Source organism: Argentina silus (genome assembly GCF_951799395.1).
Source record: "Argentina silus genome assembly, chromosome: 2".
NCBI lineage: Eukaryota > Metazoa > Chordata > Actinopteri > Argentiniformes > Argentinidae > Argentina > Argentina silus.
In genome coordinates this window covers 27,079,138-27,101,514 of record NC_139656.1, presented here as the reverse complement: position 1 = coordinate 27,101,514, position 22,377 = coordinate 27,079,138, and the positions used below count along the sequence as shown (strand labels likewise).

Below are 22,377 nucleotides of genomic sequence, written 5' to 3'. Positions count from 1 at the left end.
AACATACTGGGTCTGTAGGAAGTATCCTAAATCCTTACACCGTACATTTCTCAACATAGTGTTTCAATTGATGTCAGCAGTCCCCCACACCAAGCTAAAAAGCTGTTATTGTCTAAAAAGTATTGCAGTGCAATTGGTGATACCGTATGAAAAAATACAAGTTTGTTCTTGATTTATTGAATTTCATATGATAAGACATTTCAACTGCCTTTTTTAGGCTGGCCATATCATGTTGAATTCAATAAATCAAAAGAAGCAAGAACAAACTTGTATTTTTTTTGTGTGTGCACCCTATCACTACAAACATCATATTGTTACATATCGTATGGGAATGATATAACATAACGCAATGTTACATAACATAACTGATTGTTTCTTAAATCTAACCTATTGTCCTCTTCCTGATTGGCTCTCAGCCCTGACGTGCCCAGCGTACAGCAACTACCAGGTGTGCACCAGTGCCTGCCCCGCCTCCTGCTCTGACCTCACCTCCCACCTGTACTGCGCCCACCCGTGCACCGAGGGCTGCCAGTGTGACCGGGGCTACGTGTTGAGCGGCAGCCGTTGCGTCCGCCGCGACGGCTGCGGCTGCGAGCGCGACGGCCTCTACTACCCCCTCAACGACACCTTCTGGGCGGGGCCCGCTGGCGAGGGAGGCGAGTGTACCCTCCGCTGCGTCTGCGGGCCCGCCGGAGAGGTGTCCTGCTTCAATGACTCCTGCAGGGAGGGGGAGGTGTGTGTGGCCGAGGTGGGCCTGCTAGGCTGCTACCCTCGCAGGGAGGGCATGTGTTCTCTGGCCCAGAACATGGTGACGTCCTCCTTCGACGGAGCCTCCGTGCCCTTCCCTGACGACAGCTCTTACTACCTGCTGAGGTCGTGCGGGGCGGCCCCTGCCAACGTGTCGGCTGTGGAGGTGAAGATGGGGAGGCGGATGGTGAACAAGGGTCCCACCTGGATGCGTCCCGTGGTGGTCAGGGTGGCGAACCTGGAGGCCCAGATGGGGGGTTCTGATTTTGACACAGTCAAGGTCAGTTACCACTTTCATGTTCTTGAGAGTTAGTTCTCAGGCTGGTTTATTACATGATGACATGATTACATGTAAAGAGGAATTAGTCCTAAAACATTCATAAATAAATATATATATATATATAAAAAAAATAATAATAATCCTTGAAATGTGTAAAACAAAAAAGAAAGTCAGAAGTGATGAAGTGAGAGGATGGGGGGTGCTACAGTTCAGTGCCCATCAATGGCCGTTTGTATTACTGGAGCATAACATCTCTGTGATTCTCAGCTGAACGGTGAACCAGTGCCTCTACCGTACGTCAGCCCGCTGGAGACCCTGATGATCTACCGCGCCCCCGGCAACGCCACCGTCATGGAGTCCACTGGCCTGCTGCGCGTCAGCTACAACCGCCAGGGCCTCCTCAACATCACCCTCTCCACCGTGTTCTACAACGCCACGTGCGGCCTGTGCGGCCTCTTCAACGGCAACTCCACCGATGACTTACGGCTGCCCAACGGCCGCCAGGCGGAGTCCGCCGAGCTCTTCACGGAGGGCTGGCGGGCCATCGCGGACGACCTCACCTGTAACGGCGACTGCGACGACCTGTACCGGATGTGTACCGACCTGCGGCTTTACCAGAGCCCCTGGATGTGTGGCAACATCAACGACCCGGCGAACAGCTCCTTCCTGGCGTGCCACGTGGCCGTCAACCCCTCGCCGTTCTTCCGGAACTGCCTGTACAACATGTGTGTGAGGGAGGGCAACCGGTCGGCGCTGTGCTCCTCTCTCCAGGCGTACGCCTCGGCCTGTCAGGACGCTCAGGTGGGCCTCGCCGCCTGGAGGAGCGCCACCAACTGCCGTATGTGTACCCGCCTTCTGATCGTTCTTCTCCTTTCTTTAGGTCTCTCTGTTTCTCTGTTTCTCTCTCTCTCTCTCTCTCTCTCTACATCATAATCTCTCCCTTTCTGTCCCTCTCTCTCTCTCTTTCTCTCTTTGCATCCTAATCTCTCCCCCTCTCCCTCTCTCTCTCTCTCTCTCTCTCTCTACATCCTCTCACCCTCTCTTCCATCCCTCTCACCCACACAGCACTACCCTGCCCGGAGAACAGCCACTTTGACGAGTGCACCAACGCGTGCCCTCTGACCTGCGCCGGCCTGGATGATCCCACGGAGCCGTGCCCGCTGCCGTGTCAGGAGGGCTGCCAGTGCGAGGAGGGCTTCGCGCTGCGGGACGGCCTGTGCGTGGCGAGGAGTGACTGCGGCTGCCTCAGCCTGGGCCGCCAGCTGGCCACCAACCAGACCTTCTGGACCGACTGGGAGTGTCAGGAGCGCTGCTTCTGCAACGGCTCGGACAACAGCGTGTACTGCCAGCTCTCGCCCTGCTACCCCGAGGAGTACTGCCAGGAGAGCGAGGGCCTCTACTTCTGCCAGCCGCGCTCCGAGGCCCTGTGCGTCGCCGCCGGTTACGGCCACTTCCTGCCCTTCGACGGGGTGCCATTCGAGTTGCAGAGCTCCTGCACCCTGCGGCTGGCCACCACCGCTTGTGGGGGAGAGGGGGAGGAAGTCGGGGACCAGCAGGGGGCGTCCGGCGCCTTCCCTCGCTTCAAACTGTCTGCCCGGAACGAGGAGCGGGATACGGGCCAGGCTATCTGGGTCAGGGGCTTTGTTCTGGAGGTGTACGAGTATGAGATCGAGGTGTCCAGGAGCTACAAGCACACTATCACGGTGTGTGTGTGTGTGTGTGTGTGTGTGTGTGTGTGTGTGTGTGTGTGTGTGTGTGTGTGTGTGTGTGTGTGTGTGTGTGTGTGAGGGTGTGTGTGAGGGTGTGTGTGAGGGTGTGTGTGAGGGTGTGTGTGTGTGTGTGTGTGTGTGTGTGTGTGTGTGTGTGTGAGGGTGTGAGGTGAATGAGGCATGCTGTTAAATTGTTTTCATTTTGAAGGGACACCTGGGAGAGAGAATGAGAAAGACAATCATCATCATCATACCTATCATGAGCTTTCCAAAGAATCAAATTGAAAAATGAAAGAAAAATGTGTCATGATGTCTGACACTTTTCATTCCAGTGTGTATTTATCCTTCCAGAAACACAGCATGACTGATGTCTTGTGAAGGTCATGGTTGTTGAACGTTATTTCTCTAATCAAGCCGATAGAATAACCGAGCAAAGAGTGAATTCCTCTTTGATTGGCTTAGAGTGGATCTTATTTCAATCGGCATCTTTTATCAGGCTGGATCTGGCTCAGAAGAAACCCTGACCCTGAGCGACATTTGGAATGGGTTCACAAACCGACCCAAAGATCTGAGGAGAACCAGAAAACACACACAATCCCATACACTCAGACCCTCAGTACACACACACACACACACACACACGCACACACACACACACACACACACACACACACACACACACACACACACAGGGCGGGGGGGGGGGGAGAGACAGACAATGAGAGAACACATCTATCCACACACACTGACCATTAACATTTGATGTGAATGTGTGATAATTACAACCGTGACTCTCCCTCCCATGCTCTTCCAGGTGAATAAGGAGCGTCTGTACCTCCCTCTGAAGCTGGGACCGGGGAAGGTCAACGTCTTCACCTCCGGCATGCAGCTGGTGCTGGAGACAGACTTCGGCCTCAAGGTGGCCTTCGACTGGAACACCCTCCTCGTGTTCAGCCTGCCCCGCAGCCTCTTCAACGCCACCTGTGGCCTGTGTCAGGGCATGCCTCTGGCCTCCCCCGCCATTACCACCAGCGACTGGGGCATGGCCTGGGCCGAGAGGGACACCTTCTGCCAGGTAGGCTGTGGCGACTCCTGCCCGCGCTGTGGCCTGATAGAGAGGGGTCTGACCGCCGACGCCCCTCTCTTGGTGGGGGACGCCAACGGTGTGGTCGGAGAGGGAGCCAACGAGGGCAACCTGGGTATCAGGTTTCACACGGGAGACGGGCTGTACGTGTTTGTGGAGCCTGAGGCGGTGAGGCTGTGCGGGTTGATTGTGGACCGTGGGGGCGTGTTTGCCCGCTGTCACAGCAAGGTGGCGCCAGCGTTCTTCTACCAGAGCTGCCTGCAGGACACCTGTCTGGATCAGGGCGCCCCGGAGACCATCTGTAACTGGCTACAGATCTACGCCAGCACCTGTCAGACCCAGGGAGTGCCTGTGATTGGGTGGAGGAGGGACACGCCCTGTGGTGAGAATTTAACCCCTAACTGGCCGCTCTCCGTCCTCCCTGCCCAGCTCCAAACTCATCTCGTTTCCAAGGAGAGACACAAGGCTGGTGAAGAAGACTACGGGAGTGGCTGGTGGAGGTAGAAATCACAGGACTGGTTCATTGTAACGTATGTAATGGAGTGAAGAATGATATCTACCACCATGTGTTTGATACCATTCCTTGCTCAATGTCATGCATCACAACGAGCCCGTCCTCTGATTTCTACCTCCACCAGCCTCTCCCGTAGTCTTGTTCACCAGCCTTGTGTCTGTCTTATAAAAGACTTGGCCTGGCAGCACAAGGCTACCCATCAAATACTCATTTTTTTTCATTTTTGTTTCATTCCTTTGATTCTGCCCAGTCTGGTCATGCCCGACCAACAGCCATTACTCCATCTGTATGCCGGCGTGCCAGCCCCAGTGTGCCCCTGCCCGCGGGCAGCGAGACTGTACCCAGGACTGTATGGAGGGCTGCCAGTGTGACCAGGGCTACGTCCTCAACGGCAAGAGCTGCATCCTGCCACAGAACTGTGGCTGCTACACAGATGGCAAGTACTACGAGGTACGTTTACCACAGGTAGTTTACCACAGGTAGGTTTACCACAGGGAGTCTACCACAGGTAGTTTACCACAGGTAGTTTACCACAGGGAGTCTACCACAGGTAGTCTACCACAGGTAGTTTACCACAGGTAGTTTACCACAGGTAGTGGTGCTGGATTGGTGATGCTAGTGTATGGAAGTGATGGAATGTCAGGCTTGTGGAGGCAGAAATCGGAGGACGGGGCTCTTTGTAATGCATGGAATGGAATGAGGAAGGGTATCAAACCATTCCACGCATTACAAGGAGCCCGTCCTCCGATTTCTATCTCCACCAGCCTCCCCTGCACCACACATACCACCAACTCAGCATCAGGCCAACGCCAAATCCAAATAGAGGTTTTGACATTGTGCTGTGAAACAACACACTCTCATATGATACTATAAGGTTCTTGCATATATGATGAGGACAGATGTATCATAACTAAGGACCTGAGAAATTGTTGATCACCTGACTTGTCACATTATCAACATGTAATTCAAAGATTATCCTCAAGGCAGCACTGCATGTGCCTCCACACTCCAGACAATAAGCAACCTATTTTAAGACTTTTTGCTTCAAATTTGCCTGTATGATTGGAATCCTGCTATGAACATTGTTGATATACCAACTATTGTTAGTATTATGAGTCTGCAATTTGTGCATCAACACATGGTTTAAGAGGACGCTATGTCATCCTCTTCGTGCAAAATAAATGTCAGTAATTCCTCAGGTCCCTAATCATAACATACAGGATACCTTAGCCCATGCTGTATGAAACAATATCCAAATCCTTACTGTAGGTCATGTCTCTGAGGCTTATTTGAGGCTCAATAAGGTTTACCTCCATTTCTCATGTCTCTCTCTCTCTCTCTCTCTCTCTCTCTCCATCTCTCTCTCTCTCTCTCTCTCTCTCCACCCCCCCCCCCTCTCTCTCTCCATCTTCCCACCTATCTTTCTCTTTCTCTCTCTTTCTCTACCAGCCCAAGCAGCTGTTCTGGAACGGCGACTGCACCAAACGCTGCCAGTGCATCGGCCGCAACCTCATCCAGTGCGACCCGCGGCGCTGCAAGGCGGAGGAGGAGTGCACCCTGCGATACGGCGTGAGGGGCTGCTTCGCCCGGCGCTCGCAGCACTGCGTGGCCTCTGGCGGGGGCGTCTTCAGGACCTTCGACGGGGCGTCCCTGCGTCTGCCCGCCTCCTGCTCCTTCGTCCTGTCCACCAACTGCCACAAGCTGCCCGACCTCTCCTTCCAGCTCATAGCCAACTTTGACAAGTGGAGCACGCCCAACCTGACCACCATCTCCCACGTCTACCTCTACATCAACGAGGAGAACATCCTCATCTCTGGCAGCACTGTGAAGGTTAGAGAAGATCAAATCAAATCAAATCAAATCAAATTTGATTTGTCACATACGTCGCATACAGCCGTAATTGACATTGTGAAATGCTTTGGAATCATGCTCCTCGCTCCACAACAACAGTCAGCAACAATCAACAAGTCAACAATACAATATAATATGGTAGTAAGAAAAAGTGACAACAGTACAAGTGCAATAATGTGCAAGACAGAGAGGAGGGGAGCTTCGGTTGTAATGCATTTATGAATGAATGACTATTGGTGAATCTCAAGAAGAGGATGATCATTCTCATGACTTTGTCTCGTTGGTGTGTATTGTCTGTAAGATCTTATTACTGTACCTCATGTGTCCTGTTCTCTGTATACAAATTGTATTTACCATTCTACAGGCTTGATCGTTTTACATAAAGACATTACAAATACATACAGTACATCTCACAACTCTCTCTCTCTCTCTCTCTCTCCCTCTCCCCTAGGTGAACGGCACGCCTGTGTCTGTGCCCTTTGTGACGGGCCTGATGACGCGCGTGTCCACCTCGGAGGGCTTCCTGGTCATCGACACGCCGCAGGACATCCAGGTGCACTACAACCGCTTCAACACACTCAGCATCACCATGGGCCAGCGGCTGCAGAACAAGGTGTGCGGCCTCTGCGGGAACTTCAACGGAGACCCCTCCGACGACTACATCACCTCCCGGGGCAAGCCAGCCGTCAGCGCCCTGGAGCTGGCCCAGAGCTGGAAGACCAATGGCATGCAGAACAGGTGAGGGGCGGAAGACAGGTAGACACAGCGCTACAGACACACTCTTGGAAAAGAGGGCTCTGGTGTGCGTAAGTGGCGTAGCACACTAAGGCGCATGCTGTATTATTGCAAGGTCCCTGGTTCGATTCCGGCCATCGACATATCCTGCATGTCATCCCCCTCTCTCTCACCCATCCTTCCTGTCAATCTCTACTGTCTCTCTCCAATAAAGCAGAAATGGCCTAAAAAAATAATAGATATATATATATAAAAAAAGAGGGCTCCAAAAGGGTTCTTCAACTGTCCCCTGTGGGATAACGCCCTTTGAAGACCCATGTAGAACCAAACCATAGAACCATGTTTGAAGGTTCCATGTAGAACTGACAGACCCTCTCTCCCATCTCCCGTCTCCCCAGCTGTGATGAGACCCAGTATGTGGCCCTGGCCCAGTCCTGTGAGAACACGGCTGTGTTGGGTCTCCAGAGCGAGGAGGGTTGCCAGAAACTGACCCAGGAGAAGGGCTTCTTCCAGCCCTGCCACGGCCTCCTGGACCCCCGGCCCTTCTACCAGGCCTGCTACCTGGACGGTTGCTACAACCACCGCAAGGCCCAGGTCTGTGGCTCCCTGGCTGCCTATGCCGAGGCCTGCCGCTCCCTGGGCACCCTCACCACCAAGTGGATCACCCAGGAGAACTGCTGTAAGGGCACTGGCACCAGCACGGCATGAGCACCAGCTCTGTTGGCACATAGCGCCACCTGCAGAGATAGATTGGCGGTGGTGGGTGAGGGTGTAAGAGGGTGGAGGCTTTGGGGGGTCGAAAAAAAGGTTTGAGCTTAATAGACAATGGATTTAGTCCTGAATCTTAAGTTGAGATACACACACAGGCAATTCAAGTGGAGCATATGCTTTGATGTCTTTTGTTGATATTTGCATGTAAATTCTGTAGGCAAAATGTGCGCCATGAGGACGTGGTTGTTGATGAACCACAGCTTGGTTGGGTTCTCATAGGGTTAGGAGGTGTGTGGTGTGGCAGCTAACATTGTGCCTGCACCTGTCTTTAGCAGAATGGATCTACGACCCCTGTGCAGGAGAGATCTGCACAAACAACACGTGTGAGCAGGAGAACGGAGGAGACCTGTGTGGCTGCCCTGAGCTGCCCAATAACGCTGCGGGTGAGTGTGTGTGTGTGTGTTTGAGTATGTGTTTGTTTGAGTATGTGTTTTGATGCACTCATGAACCCTGAAGTTCAAAAGTTTCCGAGATGGCCATGAACACCGATAGACAGGTGGTTCAAAGATAGTGTTTTATTTATTTATTTGTTTGTTTGTTTCCTCTCAGGGGAAGATGACATCATCCAGGCGGAGGTGACGTGTAAGCATGCTCAGATGGAGGTGTCCATCTCCAAGTGTAAGCTCTTCCAGCTGGGCTTCGAGAGGGAGGACGTCAGGATCAACGACCAGCACTGCCCCGGCATCGAGGGCGAGGATTTCATCTCCTTCCACATCAATAACACCAAGGGCCACTGTGGCTCCATCGTACAGGTGAGGAAACCTGCAGTGGTCCATAGAACCAATAGGCCCCCATTTGACTGGCTAGAGATGTGGGGGGCGTGTCCTATCTTACTGGTGAGAGTAACAGTGAGAGTAATATCGGAACTCTATGATGATACAACCAACCGGGCTCCATTTCACTGTTCTCCAAATCCTATGGGGCCAGTTAGTGCTCAAATCTTATTGGTGGACTGTTTTCTCACCAGTTGCAGCAAGACATCATGTAATAGTCTGTAATAGTAATAGTCGAACATTTTTGGTTTTCTGGTGTTCCTGTTTAGCTCAGTCGGTAGAGCATGGTGCTAGCAGTGCTAAGTTTGGGGGTTTGATTCCCGCTGGGACCATTGCTAAATGGCATATATTAAATTATTATTATTATTATTATTATTATTATTATTATTATTGTATTCCGAATGTCTCTAAACCAATGGCCTGACATCAAGATGCTACTGTAATAGTCTAGCTTGTGTGTTGTCTCTCTCTCTGACAGTCCAACGGAACACACATCATGTATAAGAACACGGTGTGGATCGAGAGTGTGAACAACACAGGGAACGTGATCACCAGAGACAAAACCATCAACGTGGAGTTCTCCTGCGCCTACGAGCTCGACCTCAAGATCTCCCTGGAGACCGTGCTCAAGCCCATGCTCAGGTCAGATATGGGACAACCAACTGAGAGAAATAGTTGTTTATTTCTATCATAACAAACATGACAAAGCAAATTTGACACAATATAACATTAAAAAGCAAGATTTAAATCTAAGGTCGGTGGTGGTCATTCGAGTATGTGATTTCTCTATGCTATTTTGGAATATTTTTATAATGTCTGTGTCATATCTACAGATTCAATGCATTGTGAAAAAAAGCCAAATCTCTTGAAGATGAAATTGTTACCATGGTCCATAGAGGAGGTGTCACAAATAGACATTTGTACTGATATGTCTGTACTGTATGTCTCCTGTAGTGGAGGCTGGCCGAGATCGGAGGACAGTCTCATTGTAATGCATGGAACGTTTGATACCCTCCCTCATTCCCTTCCATGCATTACAGTGAGCCCATCCTCTGATTCCTACCTCCACGAGCCTCCCATGGTCTCCTTCTCTCTCACTCTCTCCCTTCCTCCCTCTCTCTAGTGTGATCAACCTCACCCTCCCCACTCAGGAGGGCAACTTCATCACCAAGATGGCGCTGTACAAGAACTCCACGTACCGGCAGCCGTACCGCGAGGGCGAGGTGATCCTCAGCACGCGAGACGTCCTCTTCGTGGGGGTCTTTGTGGAGGGGGCCGACGAGAACCAGCTCATCCTCATCGTCAACATGTGCTGGGCCACGCCTTCCCGCTACAGCAGTGACAGGCTACGCTACATCATTATAGAGAGAGGGTGGGTATAGGACACTGTGGCCCAGGTACACTTGAATGAAGTGTGTGTGTCTGTGTGAGAGAGAGTGTGTGTGTGGCCCATGACACTTGAATAAAGTGTGTGTGTGTGAGAGAGAGTGTGTGTGTGTTTGCGTGTTTGTTTGTGTTTCCACCCTATAACCTCTTTGCCTTCAGGTGTCCGAACGTCAAGGACAACACCATCGGCATGGCAGAGAACGGTGTGTCCCTCACCTGTCGCTTTCACGTCACCGTCTTCAAGTTCATCGGGGACTATGACGAGGTCCACCTCCACTGTGACGTTTCCCTGTGTGACTCCGAGACCAACGCATGCAAAGTGGTGAGGTTCCTGACGACTCGGCATACTGAGCACAGTTACTGAACACACACACACACACACACACACACACACACACACACACACACATACACACACACACACAAACACATACACACACACACACACACACACACACACTGACCGACAGTACACAAGGTAACTAGAAGGAGTGTTTCTCTTGTTTCATGGATGTTCATTCTGTGTCTGTGTCTGTGTCTGTGTCTGTGTCCGTGGTGTGTTTGTAGAACTGTCCCCATAACAGGAGGATGTACTCAGACTACAGCGAACACAAGGAGCAAATTCTGAGTGTTGGACCTATCAGAAGGAGAGGTAACTATCTGTGTATGTGTGTGTGCGTGTGTTTGTGCATGCGTGCGTGCGTGCAGCTATGTGTGTTAATGTCTGGTTTAATCAATGCTAGTGGCATCGTGTTAGGTCTGATTTCTTTTCAAGATGTATTTGTACCAGTGTTTGTATGATCTGACTATTGTGTGTGTGTGTGTGTGTGTGTGTGTGTGTGTGTGTGTGTGTGTGTGTGCGCGTGTGTCTGTTGTCTGTTTGTGTGTGTGTGTGTGTGTGTGTGTGTATGTTTGTCCGTCCGTTTGTGCGTGTGTCTGTTGTCTGTGTGTGTGTGTGTGTGTGTGTGTGTGTGTGTGTGTGTGTGTGTGTGCGTGTGTCTGTTTGTGTGTGTGTGTGTGTGTGTGTGTGTGTGTGTGTGTGTGTGTGTGTGTGTGTGTGTGTGTGTGTGTGTGTTCCCTCAGAGTCTGACTGGTGTGAGGTGGCCAATGGAGGCTGTGAGCAGATCTGTACCAGTAAAGGACTGGGTGCTGTGTGCAGCTGTGTGACTGGGATGCTGCAGAGGGACGGCAAGAGCTGTCGGGGTGAGCACCTACACATTGATCACCTATACATTGATCACCTATACATTGATCACCTAAACATTGATCCTATTGTTTGCAAGCATGCACACGCTCGCACACACTCGCACACACACACACACACACACACACACACACACACACACACACACACACACACACACACACACACACACACACACACACACACACACACATTCTGTTCTGTACACCCATACTCTGTGTGTCCAAAGTCAAAGTGACTTTGTATCCTATTTCAATAGTAAGTGTAATGAAATGTTTGACCTATAAACACAGTTGCATGTGACCTCCTCTTCTTGGCTCAGTGTCGCTCCACTTTTCTGAAACTGTAAACCAAAATGAGGCACGTTTTCATCATGTGTCCCCTCCATCTCACTGTTCACAGCATCGCACCATGCTGGAAGGAAAGTAGGTCTAACCACCATAGAGGTGCAGTGTTACAAAGCCAACCAGGTCACCTGGAGTGATGTTCCACCTTTGAAGCGTTCTCATTCCAGTCACACATGTTGTGTTTAGACTCCAAACCTTCTTCTCCATCTTTATTGTTTGCTCTCTCTTCATAACACGTTTCTAAAGGTGGTTTATAGTTGTTCAGCTAACTATCAACAAGCTGTTCAATGAATTGTCCACTTAAAGGGGCAATCGGGATTCAAACAATAACAAAGTGGTCACCCAGCCACTTAAACAACTGAGAGATGGGGCTGGAAAAATGTAACCATTCTCAAATACACCAAATACAGGACTAACCATCCAAGAGATCAAAATAATTGTTGTAATCATGTTTTGAAGATACAGTGTTTGTTTACAGTTACATTGTTTAAAAACAATGGAGTATAACAAGCTTATATTTTGGGTTCTGATGGGATAAGACTGTGGAACAAAGTTCATGAGGCAAATTATATTATTCAAGAATCATTGGCTCGATATCATTAATTTAAACGTCCAAAAATGGATGTACCAATGCCAGGTTGCCCCTTTAACCTAAACATAGCAAACTAATGGTGATCGGTTTTGTTTTTTTGATAGTTTGAGCTCCTGTAGATCATCTCATCTCGACTAGATATTTCATGTTTCTTACTCCCTCTCTGACAGCTGTTAACTCCAGCAGTGACCTACGACCCCTGGTTCTCCCGCTGGCTCTCAGTACTGCTGTCTCCCTTCTCCTGGCGCACACACACACGTCCCTATCCTCCTAACCCTGGGAGGACAGTGAGAGACTGGGAGGAGAGAGAGAGAGAGAGAGAGAATAGAGGAGAGACAACAAAGTGGAGGAGGAGCAAACAGAGTACCCACGCATATCGAACCAGAGGAGAGCAGACAACCTTCACTTCCTGCTCACTGTCACTAAGACTGTCAAAGCAACCAATCAGTGCCCACACAGCCCTTCTGTCCGGATGCTAACCCCTCAAACTAAAACAACAACATCATAACATTGGGGCATGGGATCACATCGGCTAAAAGCCCCTCAAATCCTCAAATGACTATTTTTACTCACGTAGACTTTAGACATACAGATGAGAGAGATGGTTTCATGTTTATCAAACAGCTTAGTGTGTTAATGCTAGATACAGTGTCTTTTTAAATTAAAAGTGAGGGCATAGTTTGCCCCACATTTATCGTTGATGGCAAAGGTGATTTTTTTGAATGAAATTATTATTTATGTGTGATGTCAGAGACCATCGTGAATTAATTATTTGTATGTACCCTGTCTCAGCTCTGAAACGTTAGTATGAATCACCATGGTGTTATAGGGCAGTGGTCAGGTAGATACTTGATCAGTCAAATACATTCTAATTACATTTATTTGTATAGCACTTTTTTGCAAAGACAATTGTCACAAAATATTTTACAACATGAACAATATAAACAATAAATACATGTAAACAATAAGAACAAACACCTGCAAGCCAGGGAAAAACACCCCAGTGGGAAGAAACCTTGAGAGGAACCAGGTTTAGAGTTGGAGCCATCCTCCTCTGGCTGGTCAGGTCAGATCAGTATTTACACAATAACTGAAACGAACTGAGATTGGTTTGGTAACTCCAATGCTATGTCAGCTAGGTGCCTACTTCATGGCAAATGTGCCGGCCTTGGGCATCAATACTATGACTGATGATGGCACCTCTGGTAAAGAAATCAATTCCCATTTAAAGACCGTTTTATTTTGTATCCATGCTTACTGATTTAGAGCCAGTTCTCAGTTCTCAAGACCTAAACTAACATAATCAATATGAGTTGAACATGCAGAACAATAAGCCTTGGGTCTATTGTATTTGGCACATGCGGCGAGAGTTTCATGCCATGGATGGATGCCCATTCCATGTCCAGGTGAAGCAGGTAATGTTTTACAATATTTGCCACTGAACCTGTTTATTCCATAGATGTGCTATAGCTACTGTCATCGCTGTAGCTATGACAATTTCTATTTGATAATGGGAATATATATTCCATTACATTTCCACTATGTACAAATGTACAGTCCTAATCGCTAGAACAGGTTTTTATGTGATATTTTTGCCTTTTTATAATTGCCTTTTTGGAGAAGGTCTGTTCTTTGAATCTAAGGCAACCATCCCAATGTTTCCCAAATAAACCAAACAAGTTCTCACTCAACAATGTGTCTCTGTCATGTCTCAAGTCTTTTCAGTTGTTACCTGCAAATATTACACAGGCCTACATAAAACATTCCAACAAAAACTGTGCTTGGAATCCAATCCCAAATCCAATTCCCAGACAGACTTGTGTGGAAAAAAAAAGCAACCAATGATGAAACACAACAAGCCAACTTAAAATCATATTAGTATCAATAAAGCCTACTGTAAATATTTGAAGGTTGAGGCTTTTGAAAAAAAAAAAAAAAAAAAAAGCTTTACAGCAGGTTGTTTGTGTCTGTACGGTGTGTGTACCGTGTGTGTGTACGGTGTGTGTACCGTGTGTCTGTACGGTGTGTGTACCGTGTGTGTGTACCGTGTGTGTGTACCGTGTGTCTGTACGGTGTGTGTACCGTGTGTGTGTACCGTGTGTGTGTACCGTGTGTGTACCGTACAAGGCCCGCTTCCATAGGTGAGCGCGCGCAAGGTTATTTTCGCTGTTATTACCAAGACGACGAGCGCATGGTGGGCGGGTCCTATATATATATATATATATATATATATATATAAAAATCTAATAAATAAATAAAATAAAGGTAGCTCAAGAACACCCCGTTATTCTTACCTGGACAATGGTAGGAGCACACACCTAGGCCTCGGAGAAATACTACCGCTGATTTGACATTGCTAGGTAGATAGGCTACAATACCTGTGGATTTTGGACACCTCACCCATGTGCAGAGACTTAAAAGGTGAGAGATACATCCGTGCATGTGCAGTAGCTTTATTGTAATGATGTAACTGGCTTAGAAGTAAATCTTAACGCCTATTTCCGACCTCCGGTAAGCTTGTTTTCTTGGTGTGTGTGTGTGGGGGGGGGGAGCCACGAGTGAAGAAGACTGAAGTCTGCTGTTGCTATGATAGTTGTTCTCTAGCTCTCGTCCCTTTGCAGGTGTGTTTATAGCAACGGCAGGCACAGCTCCAGCAGGTTTGACTCGAGTTTGATTTATACATTGGCAACAACAACCGTTGGCATGCATTTGGCAGTCTTGTAGCTGGAGCCTATCCTGATGGCCACTTTTGTGTCACGCACTACAGTAGGTTCTCATGTTTTAGTGTTGTTGGCTTTTTAGAGTGTCATGGATATCATGATCAGAGGGGAGACTTAAAGGTCTGTGTGTGTGTGTGTGTGTGTGTGTGTGTGTGTGTGTGTGTGTGTGTGTGTGTGTGTGTGTGTGTGTGTGTGTGTTCGGTAACGTGCTTCTGTGTCTGTGTATGCAAGTGATGAGCGTGTGAGTGTGTTTTTTTTGTCAGGTTTTCCGTTGTCCTTTTGTGTTCCTGTGTTCCACTTTGTCTCACAACTGATACTGTGTATGTTAGCTGAGAGGAGTCTCCCTGCTCACTCTTTTAGTGAGATTTGCTCTCGTGTGTGTGTGTGTGTGTGTGCGTGTGTGTGTGTGTGTGTGTGTGTGTGTGGACTGTGTCTGTGGACTGTGAACTGTGTAGGCTATGTGTGTATATCCCTGTCCATCCCACACACATCTTTTCAACACAGCGCATCTGATCTAGATTGAAGCTGACAGCCCTATTTGCTGCATCGTAGGGAGTCCTTCACAGCTAACCTGATACTCTTCCTTGCTCTCTTCCAGTCAGTCTAGCCTTGCTGTCTACTCCCTCCGACTGACCCATCCACCACAGCATGTCTCGAGTGTCCTCCACCCCCAGATACAGCCCTGGCTCCAGCCTCTTAGGCCACTACAGTGCCTACAAACCCACCGTGGGCTACACCCGACGGGGGGATGTTCTCCAGCTCCCTTCCTCCTCCAGGTATGCCCTCCCCACCTCCAGGCACCTGGGCCCTGCCCACAGCCGTCCTCACGTCCCACTGCTGGAGCCAGAGAGGGGGAGAGCTGTGCTCCCTCTGCCCAGGATTGAGCCCTCTCAGGCTGGCAGGCACAGCGAGAGCTCTAGCCGAGCCCTTGGGGCCACCAAAGCGCGGAGGGTGAATGTGAATGGGGCTAGGGGCCTCTCTCCCTCCTGCCCAGGGTACCTCTCAGTCTCCACATCGCCCCTGTCTCACCGTCACCGCTCTGTCAGCCAGTCTGCCCTTAGCCAGGACTTGGCTTTCATGGGGCTCTCAGACCAGCCGCCCCCCACTAGCCGAGGACGTAGCCCAGCCAGAGGAGTGATCGAGAGGGGCCCGACAGACCACTACATCTCTATCCTCTGGGTCTCTGAGGTGAGTTTGTGAGGATCCAAATGTACTATGTACTACTATGTACCAAATGTTCACTATTAAGTCACAGGGTAAACAAAGCTCTTTTTAGTTTACCACAGAGACTCACTCTCTAAAATCGCAACATCTCAATTGAGTTGATGGGCATTTACACAAACCAAATAACTTGCTGTTTACATGATTGCGTCATAGTGAAATAGAGGGATGAGTGAAGGAGTGAGTGAGTGATGATGGGGGGGGGGGGGGGGGTTAGTTAGATAGTGAAAGCCAGAGAGAGAAAAGTGCTCCTCTCCCAAATAAACAATTAAGAATTGAGTGAGACATGTGTAGTGTCTTAAGTTTGTTGGGACACATCATGATGCAGGTAAGGACATCCATTCATGACTACGATGATCCCAGGCATCTCTCAGAGCTATAAGGCTCGGCCTATGTGCTAGGCTTCACTGCTGTAAAAACACACTGCTTGTTTAAGAGACTACAGACAAGGACACAGAAGTAAAAACACTGAGGCGCACACATGCTTCATATACCACTAGGTGGCATCATTGCCTCTCTCTCAACAGAGTACCTTGCTTCTGGTCAAGTTGAGAACCGACCTATGTTGTATTTTAAATACATTTAGGGCATGTTTGATGTACTGCTGGGCAAATAGTTAATAGTCACATTCAAGCCTGACGCACGTTATGCAAACACAAAACTACGAACATGACTGAGATTCCAATGTAGTATATCAACACACACACACACAGACCTACCCTAACCCTAACCCCTCCCTCTGTTGGAACATCATTCAAATGCTCCTTTGATAGATGTTGATGTTATTCAAATTGTGGCTTGAATCTACAAAAGGGTGAGGTGAGGCAGGGTGTGTGCTCTTTTCACCGCCTCCAGTCCTCCTCCAGTGTGTTTTCCTTTCCTTTCTCTTTCCCGGGTCAGTGGATGAAGTATGAGAGGAATGAAGTGTGTTGACTGTTGCTGTTCAGATTGTTTTGTATGCACTGGGTTACATAAGTCTGTACTGTACCCACAGTGTGACCTGGGCCAGACCCGCTTCAGAATGACAACAAAGTGTGAGGGTTCATTGAATTTTAGCCAACAGCCTCATAGTAGGTTATTTTTGGGCCGTGAAACCTGTACTTAAAGTGCAACTGTGACGCTCACTTAAACCAGGCAGTGTTGTCAGGGAGAGCCTGCAACACAGTTTCAGTAATGCAGGCAGAAGTTACATTACCTCAGTGGTATTGAGAAGTGAGGTTTAGCCACAATTTGGCCTCCTGTAAGATAATAGCTCTAACATAAATTCAGGGTTCTTGAGTTATATATGAGTTCAGGGTTATATTGTACTTTGGTTTGTTGTTTTTTGTTTGGATGTGTATTTCATCTTGATACTGTAGATAGGTGAGGGTATTTGTATTTGGTGATAAATGTATGTCAGGCTTATTTCTAGCTAGGAGCTGCCCGTGTGAGTCATCTTAATTGACATGCTATAATGTTTGGTTTCCGGGGTGTTGCGGCCCTGCCTAGCAGGGCAGGATTCCCTGGTATGAGTTTCCCAGTGAGGGTTCCCCTGAATGTGTGTCATGAACTCCTGGGCCTAGATTCACGAAAGGTTCTGAAGAAGAAATGTCTTCTTAACTGCATTTTTTTTTTAGAGTTAGGGTTAGAGGAAAGTTCAGATAATTTGCTATTCACAAAAAGGTTCTCCATTGTTTCATCATGTTTCATTCAAAAATGTATCAAATGTTTGTGTCTCTACAACTGGTTTCTACATGTTATATAATTGTACTTGAGCACAAAGGGAGTGGGTCTTTAGTGGATGTGGATGTGGGTGTGGCTGTGGGTGTGTATGTTTGCATATTTTGGAATGTGTAGGCCTATGCTCATTGGGGGTATGTGTTTGAAGTTGTGTATCCTTGGGTGTGCTTGTGAATGTAGTATCGTCTGTCTGTCTGTCTGTCTGTCTGTCTGTCTGTCTGTCTGTCTGTCTGTCTGTATGTATGTATGTATGTATGTATGTATGTATGTGCCCAGAGTGATACCTTGATCCTGGAATGTGGTCTGACTTGGTACAGTATATTGGTACGACATCAGCAGAGAGAGAGAGAGAGAGAGAGAGAGAGAGAGAGAGAGAGACCAGGTTCAATGTGTGACTTGAATCCCATCCAGACTCATTCAAGATTGTCTGTGTGACCAAGGTTTCATGTCTTATTGTGTGTGTGTGTGTGTGTGTCTCCTATCTACAACAGTTGAGGATGGTATCCATGGCATACCGATTAATCAGCATTAATAAGGACAGTACATGGAGTTCCATGGCTTTGGCATTGGACTCTGCCCAGTGCGCACTTAATGGCTCTGAGCCAGGGCCATAAGCTGTAAAGTTCACCTGTCTCCATGGAAGACAGCAGGTGCTGTAAAGTTTACAAGGACTCTATCAAGGCTGTGATTGCTGCCTGGGCGGTTTTTTTTGTGTCACGCAAGGCTAGCGCTGACTGGCCATAGATAGATGTCATGGTCGGGAGTGCTCCTCCACCCTCCAGTCTTAAGCAGCGCTCATTCATGGTTCCTGTCTGAACATTAACCAGCTCTTTGATGTGAATAGAGCTGTCCCTCCTCTGACACGGCCCAGAGAGACCAGAACCCAGCCATCACTGGAGGAACAGCTAACCAGACCTCTGGTCCATGTGGGCTCCATCACGTACCACACACACACACACACACACACACACACACACACACACACACACACACACACACACACACACACACACCCACACACACACACACACACACACACACACACACCTGCAGTATCTGCAGTATCAGTGCCATTCAGTTCTTACAAGGAACTACTCTTTTCCTACTCTTTATTTTATGTTCTAATATTTACCTGGTATTTACTGAGAGGAAACATGATAACAGCTTTAATACATTGTCAATAACTGCTAATTATATTTTAATTGCTGGCACACCAAATATTAATGCTATCTATAACAGGAAGACTGTAGATAAAAGACTGACACTCTTTCCTTTCAGTTCTTTCTCTCTCCCTCAATCTGTCTGTCTTTCACTCTCTCTCCATTTACCATTGGGACTTTCATCAAGGCTTAGGTAACATTCTGTGTTTGTCTTAGGCAGAAAGATCATATCAGCATGGAGTATGAAATGCTAATTTGCACGTGTGATTCATCCAAATAAAGTAAAGTAAATGTGGTGTAGATGCATGAATCGCCCTAAGGCTGTCCTGCTATTGGCTGGGATAACTGCTCCACTGCCCCCCCAGGAACCAATCACAGCAGAGCAGGCCCACAGCCAGCTGATGTTCCAGTGTGGCGTTCTGATAGAGTCGTGCTGATAGCTGTGATTGACAGGCGTAGTCGTGTAGGTGGTGATGTTGTCAGGAGACCGGAGACCTTGTGATGAGGAACTCTGTGTAATCAACTCTGAACATCTTGTCTGCATTCTTCACATGAAATCACCATAGGCTACGCTGTGGGTGACTGTTGCCCTGCACAGGCAAAACCCTTATGATGAGCACATGAACAACACGTTGTGGTGAATAGCAGAGGAACAAACAGGTTTTTAATGTTGTGGAATGAAGAATATTTGAAAAAGAGTGCCATCCAACTGGTGGGTGGACATCGAGAAAATGTGCCTGTTTAAGATGTACGAAACAATTGACCCTGGGTCCTTGGTCAGAAGGACAATGACGCAGCAGGACACAGATGGACAGAACACACGTTTATTACCTCGCACCGAACACACACCAGCAAAGACACTCCAATAGTGAGAGTAATGTAAATGGTGTGTTGGCCAGTGACGCACTAACACCACTGGAGGTGTCTTAACAGTCCTTCCTAAGACCTCTTCACCCCCACTACCCTCCCTGTACTAACGCAAACCCCAGCCCTTGAGACCTCTTCACACCCACTTCCCCCCTGTACAAGTTCTCTCCTGTTTATAAATAATAATAAAAAAAATAAAAATAATGCCTTCTGGCATTATGACTGCCAATGGCCCCTGGTGTGAGCATTGATTACTTTGTCTTATGATGACTGTTGGATAGATGATTAACTTACTTAAACAAATGTATTTGTTGTAAGTCGCTTTGGATAAAGGTGTCTGCTAAATGCCATAAATGTAAATGTAAATGTAGGTGTTGAGAAAGTCAAAGCTTGTCCTGGGAGAGAAAGGGTCCATTTGAGGTGAGCCCAAGGGCTGATGGCAACCCAGAGGTTAGGAGCAGCTCCTCCCTTGGGCTGCTGTGAGGAGACGTATCAAAACAAGCAGCAGGGGCTCTGAGGAGACCAGGTGGTGACTGCCTGCTGATTGGTCAGTGGGCACGGTGTGATAGTTGCTGTGCAGCCCGGCAACCTATTAGAGGTCAAGGTGGCCCGAGGCCAGTGACAGGTAGACTTTGTGACACCAGTGCAGGGGAAGGGCAGGCTGCAACCTTCACTGTGAGTGAAGGCTGAGTGAGAGGATTTGTGTGGTGTGTCTGCATGTGTTTGAGAAAAACAGACAAACTAGATGATTCATCTCATTCTTGGAGAAAGGGCAAGTTGACAGATATACAGTGCCTTCGGAAAGTATTCAGACCCCTTCACTTTTTCCACATTTTGTTGTGTCACAGACTCAATTTAAAATGTATTAAATTTAAAGAATTTGCCATCAATCCAATAAAAATACAGAAATACCTCATGTACATAAGTGACACTCTTAAACTTAGCTAAAATGCAAAAATGTCATCAACAAATCACTCAATAAGTTGAACTGAATCTATCTTAATGCAAGGATAATAGTTAATGTAATTTTGGAATTAATATCATTGTTTTTTAAGGTCTCTGATTTGCATAGGAATCAATTACACACTGTGTAGATTAGGATGTCACTACCAACACAGCAAATTTCATAATTTTCTCTTGATCCTGACAAACTCCCCAGTCCCTGATGGTGACAAACATACCTATAACTTGATGCAGCTACCACTATTCTTTGCACGAGAGATGGTGCGGAAACTGCATTGCATGTGCTGGATTTGCACTTTAATGCTTTATAGTAAAACCAAATAAACATATTGAGATGATGTTGTCCCATCAACTGTGGTTTTTCCTCTCCACCATTCAACTTTGTAGATTTTTGTAAGTCTCCCCAGGGCTCAGGGTCTCATTCCTGAGCAGTTTTGTTCCTCTCCATTTGCTCAGTTTGTAATGACAACCTGATCCACACAGTGTGTAATTGATTCCTATGCAAATCAGAGACCCTATAAAAACAAAGATATTAATTCCAAAATTACATTAACTATTATCATTGCATTAAGATGGACTCAATTCAACTTATTGAGTGATTTGTTGGTGACATTTTTGCATTTTAGCAAATTTTAAGAGTGTCATAGCAAAGGGTCTGAATACTTATGTACATGAGGTATTTCTGTATTTCAATTTTAATAAAACTGTTTTCGCTGTCATTCTGGGGTATTGTGTGTGGATTGATGGCAAATTCTTTTAATTTAATCCATTTTAAATTGAGTCTATAACACGACAAAATGTGGGAAAAGTGAAAGGGTCTGAATATTTGACAAAGGCACTGTAGTGGAGGGTGCCTCCGTTGTCTCCCCCACTGAGACACCACCAATAAGCGATGGTGACATTTATATGGCTGCTCTACTCATCAGCCCTCTTGTCCCCCTCTGTGACCTGTTGTCGTTACATAACTGTTCAGAAGTCCCCACAGCACACTCCCTCCTCTTGGCATCGGCAGGATGCAAAACAAGAGATCTGTTGTTTTTACCCTGCGCTGCGTTTCATCCCAGTAAATAAACCAAACCCCTCTTTTTTAAGGGGTAATGTCTCTCACACTGGCCCCAAACTGACCGGACGGAAGACGGAAGACGGAAGAGTTCCTCAACACTGTTACTGTTACCATAGCAACAGCGCCAGGCGTATGTGTACTGTACGTGCACGGTCCACTCCTTAGTAGACCTACAGGATGACACTGTTGGGCCGTGGCTGGATTTTGGTTTTGTTTAGTCTGTTAATTTGTGGTCACCGTAAAAATTCCCAAAACGTGAGGTGATTTTCCGGTGAAGGTAAGGGTTAGGGTTTGTGCGTCTACTATACCTACAGCTACAGAGAGGCCAAAGCCCTGAGGCCACAGAAGAGATTAGTCGGGAAAATGTGTGTTTGTCCATGTTTACTGTACGCGAGACTCCTTGTTGTGACTAGACCGGAGGCCCTTTGTCACATGAATGGCTACTTTAAGGGACATTACAGGACATTTTCTTCAGCCAACTCCTAGGAGGACTCGGAGTGTGCTTGGGCGGTCCTGAATGAGTTCTTCCTTCCTCGAGAGGAACAGTGAGTTCCAGGCTACAACTTACTATTCTCCTCCCTTTTAGGTATGGCTCAGTTTGTTCCTGAGTAAACAGTCTTTGCTGTTCTCGTGGCATTCATGGAATTTAAATACCCAATCCCACCTACAGA

At 47.7% G+C, this 22,377-nt stretch overlaps 1 protein-coding gene across 1 annotated transcript in view; it reads left to right on the top strand.

Moving 5' to 3' along the window:
• The window catches only part of tecta (tectorin alpha), a 34,139-nt gene extending 21,863 nt beyond the window's left edge, over window positions 1-12,276 (top strand). The window contains exons 16-31 of the mRNA XM_083691850.1: window positions 417-1,027; window positions 1,295-1,865; window positions 2,093-2,730; window positions 3,551-4,202; window positions 4,585-4,784; window positions 5,784-6,164; window positions 6,637-6,923; window positions 7,319-7,599; window positions 7,964-8,074; window positions 8,241-8,443; window positions 8,943-9,106; window positions 9,588-9,836; window positions 10,010-10,172; window positions 10,418-10,502; window positions 10,934-11,053; window positions 12,164-12,276. Of these exons, the coding sequence (XP_083547976.1) occupies window positions 417-1,027; window positions 1,295-1,865; window positions 2,093-2,730; window positions 3,551-4,202; window positions 4,585-4,784; window positions 5,784-6,164; window positions 6,637-6,923; window positions 7,319-7,599; window positions 7,964-8,074; window positions 8,241-8,443; window positions 8,943-9,106; window positions 9,588-9,836; window positions 10,010-10,172; window positions 10,418-10,502; window positions 10,934-11,053; window positions 12,164-12,267 (4,820 nt within the window). The 3' untranslated portion in view covers window positions 12,268-12,276. The remainder of the gene's footprint in view (window positions 1-416; window positions 1,028-1,294; window positions 1,866-2,092; window positions 2,731-3,550; window positions 4,203-4,584; window positions 4,785-5,783; window positions 6,165-6,636; window positions 6,924-7,318; window positions 7,600-7,963; window positions 8,075-8,240; window positions 8,444-8,942; window positions 9,107-9,587; window positions 9,837-10,009; window positions 10,173-10,417; window positions 10,503-10,933; window positions 11,054-12,163) is intronic.
• Window positions 12,277-22,377: the final 10,101 nt, after the last annotated feature.